Source organism: Desmodus rotundus, chromosome 11, assembly GCF_022682495.2.
Source record: "Desmodus rotundus isolate HL8 chromosome 11, HLdesRot8A.1, whole genome shotgun sequence".
In the NCBI taxonomy this organism is placed as follows: domain Eukaryota; kingdom Metazoa; phylum Chordata; class Mammalia; order Chiroptera; family Phyllostomidae; genus Desmodus; species Desmodus rotundus.
Window position 1 is genome coordinate 69125919 of NC_071397.1, and position 13643 is coordinate 69139561.

The 13643-nt window shown below is 36.7% G+C and overlaps 1 protein-coding gene across 8 annotated transcripts in view; it reads right to left on the reverse strand.

Moving 5' to 3' along the window:
- Window positions 1-13643, reverse strand: part of FAM184A (family with sequence similarity 184 member A) — a 105872-nt gene that overhangs the window by 42466 nt on the left and 49763 nt on the right. For all 8 annotated transcript variants that reach the window (XM_045188718.3, XM_045188716.3, XM_045188715.2 and 5 more), the window contains exons 6-9: window positions 12189-12311; window positions 4258-4419; window positions 805-926; window positions 218-368 (exon numbers count right to left, since the gene is read on the reverse strand). In XM_045188718.3, coding sequence (XP_045044653.2) covers window positions 218-368; window positions 805-926; window positions 4258-4419; window positions 12189-12311 — 558 coding nt within the window. The remainder of the gene's footprint in view (window positions 1-217; window positions 369-804; window positions 927-4257; window positions 4420-12188; window positions 12312-13643) is intronic.

Genomic DNA, 13643 nt, shown 5'->3' on the forward strand with positions numbered 1-13643 from the left:
AAATATCAGGGGCACCACCTTGTAAAGTGGATGACTGTCTAATAATCACTGTACTGTACACCTGAAACTAAAAATAATAATGACTATAAATTGTAATTGAAAAATAAAATTTAAGAGAAAAAGAACAAAATGAACTAACACGAAATGTTGTAAAATATTTCCCTAGCTAGAGAATGTCATGGAAAATGAAACTTCATAATGTACGGACTCTTATTACCTGGTTTAACAGATCTTCTACTTTCTTCTGCCATGAATCCCTGGCTGCATTTTTCTCACGCTCTTTTAACTGCAGAAGTTGAGACATTGCTGACTTTTTATCCTCTTCATGTTGAAGTCTTAGCTCTTCACGAAGTTTAGAGCACTCTTGTCTAAAATAAAACAAATGCATTTTCTTTGTAAACATAATTACTTTTCTCAATAACTGCAGTAATTAATCCTCCTCAAAAGTCAACTCAGAATAAGAGTTGATTACTTTCTGGTTACGCACTATGAGGTAAACTGGTAACTTACCCAAGATCATGGATTTATCAATTTTATCAAAGGCAGAATAGGTACTAGAACAAATAAGTGTTCGGATTTCAGGTTAATACTCTATTTTATATTCAAGGAAATGAAATCAGAAAAAAAGCAGTCTGCATTCAAGGGAAAAAAAAGAATTCCAATTTCTTTGCATCTAATCACAGGGAAAAATTCATTAAAAATACTGCTACTACGTCTTTAACAGTAATACAGTATAAGCCACAGAGAGAAACATTTTCTGTACATTTGCACTGAAGAGATTATGTTACAGAGTAAAAATTGTACCTGAGATTTTCAGTCCATTTTATTTCTAAGTCATGGGCCATTCTGTCCACTCTGAGCTTCTCCTCCCCTTTCACAGCAGCAAGCGCTTCTTCATGCTGTTGCCTTTCTTGTTGCAGCTCGCTCTGACGAATAAAAACTTTTCAGTAAAGCCTAGTCTTCAAAAGCACAGTCACTGCTGGGTATTTCAAATACGCAGGGTGCGTCCATTGTAACTTTCAAAGTCTTACAGCATAATCATTGATAGTGCTACCTATGATAATTACTTGAGATATTCTGACAATAAAACATATGGTACACATTTTATAATTTAAATGTCCCCATGTAAACTTTTATTAAGGTTTATAATTTTAAAACTGTTTTATTTTTAATCTTTACTGTATTATTTTACATTACCATTTAGTCCCCTTATACCCCACTCCCCCTGCAATCACCACACTGCTGTCCATGCCCATGAGTCCTTTTTCTTTTTTGCTCAATCCCTCCACCCCTCACTCTACCACTTGCTGTCATCATGCTCTCCATCTATTTAAAAATTATTTTAAATAGTTTAAAATCAGCATAATTAAAAATCTTAACTAAATCTTCCATATTATGGGTATGTGACTATTAGTCAATTATCTTTACATGTACACACATTACATAGATAAGTAATTCAAATTCATTCATATTCACAAGTATGCTATTTATTCAAAGCTTAAGCATTATAGCTGTACCCCACTGACATGATTAAAATAATTATGAGAAATTTAGGCTACTGAGTATTTTTTATTATATAACTTCAAACAAGTGAGACGTGTGTTTAGTGTTAAGGTAATATGATACCATCTCTATGAAATCTCTCTAGATCAGCATAAATCAAGGGGCTCTCTGGAGCCTGGGGCTGGAGGTGACCTTTCTTGGACAACACTGGCAACCATCGGTCCCTGCCAGCAGAGTAGCTATTCTTAGGGTACAAGAGAAGAACAGATGATGGTCCATCTTTCTGTTACCACAATGACCCTTTCTGGGCCACCCACTTGTTAACTGCAGTTGTTAAGGGGTATATCCCAGATTAGTGGGAAAGAAGCAGGTCAACGCAGAAATTCCCATTCCATCCTGTTGACCTGGCTATTCAGCAGTAAGTACTGAGAACTGAATTCAGCCATCGTAGCCAACTGACCTTTATAAGTACTCTGCCTGCGGGAACTATTTTTTCTACCACAAGTAGCATCAAATGGAGCAGAATTACTTAAAGTGTATTTCTTTCTCTGAATGCCCAGTGCTTTATCAGACATTAGTGGGGTGGAAAAAGAGGATGGGGGGAACCAAAACCAAAACAAAACACTTGCTCTTAAGGAAATTTCCCAAAGTTGTGGTAAACTGTGATGCAGAACCTATATTTTCTCAATTAAAACTGCCCAGATCAGCAAATAAACAGTTGAGAGTTTTACTTAAAATTTGTATTATGTTCTAATATTTGACAGAAGAACAACGTAAATATGAGCAAGGACCTTAAAGAGCTGCAACTGAATCCCTAAGTCTAATTCTCAGTGCCAGGACGGGAGGGGGTGGGGGAAAGGCAGCCCGAGAAAATGCCCTGAAGGCAGGAAATGGGTGTGAGGCTAAGCGAGGGACCCAGACCCTCCATGGTATCATATTAAAACATTTTATATTCTATCAACACTGGTTAGAAATATCTCAACTCTTCATTTTTAAGCACATTTTTACTACCTTGTTTTTTCACTGAAGTATTGTCGACATGCAATATTGCACCAGTGTCAGGTATACAACAGAGTGACTCAACATTGATACACCTGACAAAACGATCGTCGTGACCTAAGTGCCTGTCACCCTATTTGCTACTTTAAGATATCATCCTTTTGAAAATGGAAAAAACACCTCCACACAGTTTAGTCAGTTTTATGCCAAAGAAAGCTAACACTGAGATTGCAGTTAACACATTTGGCATCACAAAAATACTCAGCTGCATATTATACTAGCTCTAAATTCCAACCTCTCCCCTGTTACATATTAATGCCCTGTTACATATTCACATAGGCTCTAAGGACGGGTAAACAGAAGGAATAAAAGATTCAAAAAGAATCAAACAGTCTGTTTATTTTGTCAGAGAATTTAAAAATAGAACGTAATTAGTATTCAAAGCTTTATACATATATAAAATATAATTATATCTCAGATGAAATAAAGTAGTTATACATATGTACCACACACAAGCTATATCCACTCAAGTTTCTTGTTTCTATGCTTTTTTTCCCTTAAGATTTCATTTATTTATTTTTTAAGAGAAAGGAATGGAGAAAGAGAGAGAAACATGGATCATTTGCACTCATAAATGCCCCTTCCAGGGACCTAACCCACAACCCAGGCCTGCGCTATGACTGGGAATTGAACCAACGACCTTTCATTTTGCAGGACAACACCCAACCAACTGAGCTACACCAGTCAGTGTGTTTATATGCTTTTGAAGTGGCATCAATTCTAAGCTAAAGAAAAAATTTAAATATTAAATAAAAGGCAACATTTACTGTGGGCTTACCATTTTGCTAAGCACTGTTCCACAAATGTTTTATCTCATTTAAGTACTACCAGAGTGGTGTGAAGTGTATTATTCCCCCCTGCCCCTCGACTCCAGCATTGATCTGATGAGGCAATTGAGGCTTAGAATAAGTAACATGCCGAAAGCTACACACTAAGTTGTGGGTCCCAAATTCATATCCAATGACTTCAGAGTCCACACTCTAATTTACCTTTCTGAACGAAAATGTAAGAAGATCTCCCTATTATTCCCATAGCTTTATGGATTCTTTTCTCTCCTAAGGCAGTCTAAATATTCGCTCTGCTCCATGAGAATGGAAGGGGAAGTCACAGAGAATCACTCAGTTGCTACACACGAGAGTTCCAACTCTTACCAGTAGAAGAACTCTGCATACTAATTGTTATGGGTTGGACTGTGTCTCCAAAATATAGAGACGTCCTAATCCCTCAGTACTCAGAATGTGACCTTATTTGGAAACAGTGTCAGTACAGATGTAGTTAGTTAAGACAAAGACATACTGGAGTTGGGTGAGCCCTTCATTCAGTAAGACTGGTGTCCTTATAAGACGTGAGGACACAGGGAGAACGTCATATGAAGACAGAGGAAGAGAGTAAAGTTGTGCTGCCGTAAGACAAAGGATGCCTTGGGCTACCATGAGCTGCAAAAGGCAAGGAAGGATCTTCCCTTGGAGGTTTAAGAGGAACAATGGCCCTGACAACATCTTGATTTATACTTTCAGCTTCCAGAACTGCTTCCTGTTGTGTTAAGTCACCCAGATTTGAGGTACTTTGTTACCGCAGCCCTAGGAAACTAATACACTAAATTATAAACAATGGGATGTATACAATAACCTTTAAGTGACTAAATTACATTTTTACCTTGCTAATGTCTAGATTACAGCAAGATTATGAAATTACCTCAACATTTAACAGAGCATCCTTGGTCTCCCGCAGCCTGCCTTTAGTCGAGTCGAGCTCACTTTGGAGCCTTTCTTGGGAGTCCTGCAGGCTGGCAATGAGTCCTTCCGCGGAGCCCAGACCTTGTTCGCTTTTCCTCACCAGGTCTTGGAGGCGGCCGATCTGCAAGTGAATAGAGTACTTTCAATATACCGCTCTGTATTCCACTAGCAAAACCGTCTCGTTTGTTTTCCTGAAGTCTTCTCTTTAGTTGTAATTTTACTGAATGGATCTTTCTTGATGAATTTGGAAGAAGCACTCGAATAATCATTATGGCCTTCATGTGTTGTTTTTTGAAAAGACCTTCGTATTTATGATTTCCCCCTTTTGTGACAACCATATAAATAAATGGATATACCTCAAGCTGCTGGTTTAAAAAAGGGAAATCCTGGTCCTATCATATAACTGAATACTTATAAAAAGGAATTGAAGCAAGATTAAGACTTTTTATTGAAGTTGAGAAAAAAAGGTATTTTTTGATAAAATATTTTTTAAAACTGCTTTATAAAATGGAATCACATATTTCATTTGAGCCCAGTTCTCCTGCTATTTATAAAGTTGATAAGTTTAGGTCAATATTGATAAGCTGGTTAAACGTATCATTGATTACAGTAAATTATGATTTCTATGATTTCATACAAAATTTGTGTCATGAAATTGTTAGAAGCTAAATTTATATACTCTTGAAATTAGGAGCTAATAGGCAATTTGTTAAATAAGCAGATCAATACCCTCAAATTATAAGAACTAAAACCAATAAATGAAATACTCTAAATTATCTAGGAAAATACTATGAGGTAAAAATTTCATTTTTATGTCACTGCCAAGCCTATCAAGACTATAAAAATGAAGACCAATTTAAAAGCAGCTGAGTATTTCTCATTGTAAATAATCACAAAGAAAACTGTGAACATTCTCCTCCAAGGCCCTCTGATCCACAGCTCCCTCCCCCTGGCCCGAGGCCCTCCTGTCGCCCTTCCAGGCAGATACGCACTGACACTGCGTACGCGATGCTGAACGAGGCTGGCGATGGCAGCGCTAGACCTTGTTAATACCTGTACAGGGGCGCCGACTCAGTAAATGAGGTGGGAAGCTCCCCATTTCCTCTGTGCTTTGAAATACTTTCATAGCAAAGACTTACCTGTTTCTTCAAACTTTAGTAAAATTCATCCATTCAACTCCTCTAGGCCTAGTCCCTCCCTAGATACATGTTGGACTATTTAACTTCTTTAATGGTTATAACTGGGTTGTCCAGGTTATTCAACTAATTTGAGTCACTTTAGAAATTTAAATTTTCATACATATATATCATTTTCCTAATTTTTAAAATTAATGGCTTATCTATATATAGTATTCATTTCATTTACATGCTTTAAAATGTTTTCTGTCACTGATTTATGACTCCTTTTCTCTGTTCTCTACCGTTAACTTGTATCTTCTCTCCTGTTTGTGTTGATCTTGCTTGCCATAAAAGTGTACCATAGCAGCGAATGAATGAAATAATGTAAGGAAAGGTGGCTGTAACAGGCATGAAAGAGTACTGAACTTAGCAGAAAATCTAGTTTCAAGTTCTGGGTCGGTCACTATAAAACAGAAGCAGTAACACCTACCTTACAGAGTCATTATAATTAAATTTAAAGATACATGGGAAAAAATTCTTTAGACAGCAACATACAAATATCAGGTACCAGTCAATAAGGAAGGAACACCCAAACTTATCAACATGGAGAATTTTCTTCCACAAACAAGAAAATTTTCAGATAAGAATTACATGTACAAATGAAATAGATGAAAAACCTTACAAAGAACAGTACTATAGTTACTTACATAAGTAATTAAATAGAAGAGCTATTCAAGAAACTAAGACTTTAGAAACAGAACAAATGTTTAAATAGGCAAACATTTTTAAATTATGCATAATTAAATATAATAAGCAAATAATGTGATGAGCACAACTGATTAAAGTTTGCTTTCTAAAATGCAGTAAAAATGAACACATGTAGAACACATCTGTTGTCTCCCGATACCAAAACCTCCCTTTGTCGTTCAGGGAATCCTCTCTGCTTCATGTGGTCCATGCAGCCTCAGCAGGGCCTCCGCCCAGACGGCCTGGAATTCTGGCTTTATCCACTTACTATGTGACTTGGCAAGTTACATAAATCTTGGGGACTTAGGAAAAACTATATAAAACAATGCTTGGGGAAAAGTTAAGAACTAAATAAAAATTTATTATTTACTAGAGTTGCTATCACAATCCATCTATACAGGCATACCTCCAATTCCTAGAAACCCCTTGTGCCTCAGGGCCTTTGTATAAGCTTTCCAAGGTTTATTCTTCTGGCAAACCCCATGTTAATCACTTAGCACCGTTTTGTAGTATGTGTCAGACTTGTAATTACTCGTTTCCACACACGTCTCTCCACACAGCAGAGACCATATCTGACTTATTCACCACTGTAACCACAGTGTACAATACACTGCTTTAGTACCTAATACCACTCAATATTTATTAAATAAACAAATGAGTCAATAACAGAAAAAGTCCATGTATTTTACCAGCAATTAAATCTCTTTTCATCTCAATCTGTAAATGTTTAACTCCTAAAAGGACCTTCAATGCCTTCACTTTCTTGACCTTGTACTGTGCAAGCAGAAAAAGCAATCCCTCTCAACTCTGGTAGCAGTCCCCAGAGAATGGAAAGAGCAAAGATGCTTCTGGGTGGATTAGGAAAAGGTTCCTATTCCTCCAGAGGACAGAATTCTACAGAAATTTAAGTTGTTTCTAAATTTCTTCCACAATAAACAGTGCTGAGATTATGACAGTAATCCTTAAATTATTTGCTTCGGTTAAATGCATGGAAATGAAACTGCTGAGTCAAAGGCCATGACCATCTTTAAAGCTTTTATATATGCTGCTAAATTCCTTTCCAAGAAAATTATATGTGCCCTGGCTGGTGGAGCTCAGTGGATAGGGTGCCTGCTTGTGACCTGAGGGGTCACAGGTTCAATTCCCGGCCAGGGCACATGCCTGGGGTGCAGGCCAGGTCCCCATGTGGGTGTGTGCGAGAGGCAACGCATCAATGTTTCTCTCTCACTTCAGTGTTTCTATCCCTCTCCTTCTCCTCTATCTAAAAATAAATAAATAAAATCTAAAAACAGAAAACTGTATGATTTTAATTCTCATCAGCAGCTTTTAAGTGCTTATTTCTTTACCCTTGTCAACACTAGATGGCCTTGTGTAATTTTTTAATCATTATTAATTTTATGGTAATGAAAACATCATCTCACTGATTTAATTTCCAGTTTTTAAATTGTAGTGATGTTAAATGTTTTTGATTTTTTTAGCCCATTAAAAAATTAGTGTCTGTTTTTTCTTACTGTTTTACATATTTTTAAGGTATTAAAGACATGAATTTTTGTTACTCATACAATTTGCCAACCACTTTATTCCACCCCTCCCAGTTTTTCCTCTCTCATAATTTTCCTTTGATGTGTTTTAATATACAGAAGTTTCAGCTTTAATTGTACAAATAGTCTATGTTTTTAATTCATGGCTTTGCTATCATGTTTCAAAAGGCCTTAATTGTCTTAAGGTTTGTCACCTGTATTTTATATTGTATTTATACTCATGTTCAGGATTTGCTATTACAATTCAATCCTTTGCCCATCTGGAACTTTTTTGGTATAAGGTAACACACACACACACACACACACACACACAGTCTTAGAAGAGCCATGTTATCCACTATGACTCAAATTAGACCTATTAACTCCAGCTTCTGTCCTACTTTTCTCCTGAAACCGTAGAATGGGTGTCCGAGAAATCCTGCTTGCACAGCCCTTTCAGGCCCCACACTCTGACTGCCAAGTGCTGCATGGCACTGAGAGGCACTTCCACCCTCTATGAGTAGCATTTGCTTTCCTGGCTTTCTGATATCCATCAGTTTTTGTTCTCATGCTCCTGATTTCTCCTTCTCAATCTCTTTCCCTGGCTCTATGAAACCAATACTGGTGCTCCTCTTTGTTATGAGCAATCTTCTCATCAGTTACTGCTGGGTAAGATCTACTTCAGTGGCTTCAAGGGCTGTCTCACCTTCAGTGCCAAGCCTGAACTGTCCACTCACTTCCAGCCTAGATGACTTGCAGTCCCCTCAAAGTCAGCATATCCAACCAACTCAAGGTCTTGCCATTCCAACGTATTTCTCCTCCTATAATTCTTATCTTCCAATAGTGGCATCAGCATCTGTCCAAATACTTGAGCTAGATACTTGAGTTACTTTCTATCAATCACCAGATCAAGTTCCTTAAATTTTATTTTTGAATAATCTCATCCACTCCCAGTTTTACTTTCCTAGTCAGGATGCCAATCATTTCTTGCCTGGACCAATGTAACAGCATCTTAAGTCATCTGGCCAACTCAGACCACCAAGCCCTTCCCACACAATTCATGCTCTTGCTGCCACCCGAGCTCTCTTCCCATAGTCATCTGATCATGTGGTCGCTGCTACTCTCTTGCTATCACTCTTTCATTAAGATAAATTCCATAGTCTTTATCACAGCTCAAGTGTCCCTCACAATCTAGCTTCAACTTTCCTTTCTACCGTATCTTTTGACAAGCCCCATGTGCTTCCTGTGGTCAAGTGTAGTAGTTCTCAGCTGGGGTCCACTGTGCCTCCATAGACAGTGTCTCGAGACATTTTTGTTGTTACAGCTTGAGGGGAGGGGGGGTGCATGCTGCTGGTATCTAGTGTGCAGAGGCCAGGGATACTACTAAACGTCTTAAAGAACTACCTGGCTCAAAACTGTCAACAGTGCTGATGCTGAGACATCCTGGTGCACCGAACCTGAACTTGCTGTGATTCACCGAGACATTATAACTTGCATACCGATATGACTGTACTTCCATTATCCCTCACACCCATGCGGTATTTCATCACTCCTATATCTGGTATATTTACACCCTCCTTTAAAAGAGCATCTCCTGTACCACATTTTTAAATTCTCCAATATGATGTTCTGTAGAGCTTTTATGAAACCTTTCAGTCAGAGATCGTCCTCTGTACTCTGAAAATGTATCAGATGTATCACTGAATCGGAACAGCCACTTGAAATTACGAGTTCCTTGACATTTTGTCAAAGTATCCCTACCACCTAGGAGACATGCGGTCAATAAATGTTTCCTAAATCATAAAAATATGGAATATTACTGATGTTACTGAACTCTAGTTCCAGTTTTTCTGGAGAACAATCTAGTAGTAAGTAGTGGGAACTAAGAAATTATTCCTACTCTTTGGTCCAGTAATTTAATTCAGGGCAAGAGCTAGACAAAAAGAAGAAAAAATTTAAAGACAAAAGTATTTAAAAACCTGATAATTTATCCACTTAGCAGTAAAACCAAAACTCTGATAACTCTGAGAAATGGCCTAGTAGGGTTCCAGGCCCATAAAATACGCCTTGGTTGGTCACACTAATCAGGACAAAAAACCGGCCTTTGGAAAACTCCATCTTGCATCTCTGGCCAGGGCCTTTGTATGATAATCCTTTCACTTAAATAAGGGAAAACTCCTTAAATTTATCACTATTTATAATTTAAATATTTAAAATAGTAAATACTCAATAAACAAAATGTTTAAGCAACTATGGTAAAGTTGACAGAATTGACTAAATTGACAGAATATAGAGAAATAAACAAATCTACCACCATAGTATCAGTTTTAGAAATTGATCAAGAAGATAAAAGTCAAAAAGAATGCAGAATTTTTTAAGTAAACAGCTCAAAATCTTGGCTTAACGAACAGGCACACAGACTACACCGTATTAAACTGGACGCACCCGAACAGCACACTTCCTTCACGTGCTAGGTCACAAGGCCAGCAGCCTTAAGAAGTTTCAAAAATTGTTTCTGTACAATTTCTAACCACAAAGCAATTAAGATTTAAAAAGTATTCCAATCTCACACAACTCTTTCAGAGAGAAAAGTTATGGAATAAGACCTAATTCATTTTATGAGGCTAGTAAAACCTTGATTCCAAAACCAGAAAAGGATGACGTAAAAAAGGAAAAGTACAACCTTAACTCAAACCTAGGCTCAAAAATCCTAAAATTGATATTAGCAAACTCAATCTATTATTATATAAAAAGATACATATTTCATGACTACTTAGGATTTATTCTAGAAATCCAACACTGGTATAATATTAGAAAATTGATTTATAGAAGGTACCACATTAAGAAATTAAAGAAAAAAAGTATAGTTTCAATATATGCAGAAAAATCAACATCAATTTGTGGTATCTTTTAAATTAAAAAAACTAGAATTATAAGAGAATTTCCTAACCTGATACAGATCATTTACAAAATAAAACTTTAAAGAAGCATCATAATTAACTGTCAAATGTTGATATCCTTTTTTAAGAGCAGGAAACAAAACAAGAATGCTGCCCTGGCTGGTGTGGCTCAGTGGACTGAGTGCCAGCCTGCAAACCAAAGGGTTGTCAGTTCGATTCCCAGTCAGGACATATGCCTGGGTTGCAGGCCAGGTCCCCAGTAGGGGGCACATGAGAGGCAACCACACATTGCTGTTTCTCTCCCTTTTTCCCTCCCTTCCCCTCTCTCTAAAAATAAATAAATAAAATAAAAAATAAATAAAAGAATGATTATCTCTGGAGAGCCTAGTCAGGAAAGAAGAACAAACAACAACAAAAAGATGTCCCAGGCTGAAGAAAAGGCAGGTAGGTGCATATGGAGAAATGAGCCAGCATATTCTTGGGGAGCCATTCCAACATGGCACCAAAACATTGCCAGAATGCTAAAATATAACTGCGAATGCATTAAAAAGGAATATCAATTACAAATTTATTAGAACTCTTTTCAGTGAGATTAGAGTATATACACTTGAAGAATACTTAAAAACCATTTGGAATTGAAAGAAGTCCAGGGGACCTTTATGAGAAACACAATTGTAACTAAACTGCTTTCTCATGAGAACAGAACGCCATAATTGCAAAGACTGTGCTCTGCCAGGAGACGTGTGCAAATGTGGAGCCCGTGGTGGATTAACTGGGACAACAGAAGAGAGGCTGTACTGATAATACCCATTCCCACGTGATCCCTTCTCCTGACAAATGTTTAAATACTTGTGTAATTAAATACTTAGTACAAATTATTTGCCTGCCCGTAGGCACTTGTGTATTTCCGTGTGGTTTCTGTAAGCACAAGCAGAGTGACAAGAAAGCAGGACTTAAAGATCATTGGGGAAGAAGACTCCAGTGAGGTAGGTACAGCTGATAAGAAGTGTCAAGACAAGAACTTGTCCCAGGAAGCCCAGTCTACAAACCACAGGAAGGGTGAACTGCAACAGAAGGAAAAAAGGACAGTAACGAGGCTGTGCTAGGGCACAGCTGGCACAGGGCAAAAGAGAGAATGGGATAAAATATAGATATTATGATTTAAAATTTTCTTTACAATTATTTTTTCACAACTTTTTGATTTATAACATTTTATTATATTTTATTCTTAGACTTTTCTAGGATAATACTAATTTCATATACAATTTTAAAATTACTTTAGATGTCACTATCTAGAACTTAGAAAATCTTTTTCAATGGAGACAGTCAAGAATATTAAGTCAATGTTTTGCATGTTTTCTTTCCTATACAGTGATATTCTCCTTTGTTTGGTTTTCCTTCCAAAAGCACCTTCGTTCTAACATTTCTGGTAGTAAATTTTTACCTGGTGAGATATAACCTAGTACTGTGAATAATTCAGCATCATTTTTTGATTACTTTACTCTAGTTATTACTTTCGCTGAGGCTCACCTACTTATATAATATTATCGGTTAAGACTTTATCATTAAAACATAACATAGGTGACAGGTCTAAGGAGTTCTTGCCTCTTGATTGGCTGTATTCAGCTTGTCTTCCAGTTCTCTCTTCAGGTTTTCTAGCTCTTGTTGAAGCTGACTTTTATCCTCTTCCAGGTTTAGTTTTTCCTTTTTATATTGTTCCTCCAATTCCTTAAGAAAAAGAATGTTTAAAAAATTTTAAAGATTTCTAATATTGTATACTTCACAGGCTCTAAGATAAAGACTATTCTGATTATATTTGGCAATTTATTCTCCAAATTAACCTTAACCCTAATTTATACTATCAAAATTAATAATAAATCTAATTAACCCGAGGAACTTAAATGTTACCATTCTGAGTAACTGATGATATAGCAGTTAAATAATTTTTTAATGGTAAGAATATTTTGTCTAATCAACAAGGATACTGTGGCACTGAATGACACCCTAGATCACATGCACTTAATTGATATTTACAGAGCATTTCACCCCAAAGAAGCAAAACACACATTCCTTTCAAATGCACATGGGTCATTTTCAAAGATACACCACATGGCAGGACACAAAACAAGCCTCAACAAACTGAAGAAAATTGAAATCATTTCAAGCATCTTCTTGGATCACAATGGCTTGAAACTAGAAACCAATCTCAAGGAAAAAACTCAAAAACATTCAAATATATGGAGACTGAATAACATGTAATTAAATAATGAATGGGTTAACAATGAGATCAAGGAAGAAATCAAAAAGTACCTGGGAACAAATGAAAATGAACACACAACAGTCCAAAACCTATGGGACACAGCAAAGGCAGTCCTGAGAGGGAAGTTCATAGCAAACAGGCCAACCCTAAAGAAGACAGAAAATTTTCAAATAAACAACCTAACCCTACATCTAAAAAACTAGAGGAACAACAACAAAAAACAAACCCCAGAATGAGTAGAAAGAAGGAAATAATCAAGACCACAGCAGAGTTAAATGACATAGAGACTAAAAAAACAATTCAAAAGATCAATGAATACAGGAGTTGGTTCTTTGAAAAGATAAAACTGACAAACCTTTGACCAGACTAAACAAGCAAAAAGGAGAGAGGACCCAAATAAATAACATCAGAAATAAAAGAGAAGTAACAACCAATACCACAGAAATGCAAAGGATAAGAAATTACTATGAACAACTATATGCCAGAAATTGGACAACCTGGGTAAAGTGGATAAATTTCTAAAAACATATAATCTTCCAAAACTAATCAAGAAGAAGCAGAAAGCCTGAAGAGATAGATCAATACCAACTACTGAAATTGAAGCAGTAATCAAAAAACTCCTGGCACACAAAAGCCCTGGACCAGACGGCTTCACAGGCGAATTTTACCAAATATTTATGGAAGAGCTAACCCCTATTCTTCTCAAGCTATTCCAAAAAATTTAAGGAGAGGGAAGATTCCCAACCTTTTTTTAGGAGGCCATTATTATCTTAATTCCAAAACCAGGTACAAACATAACA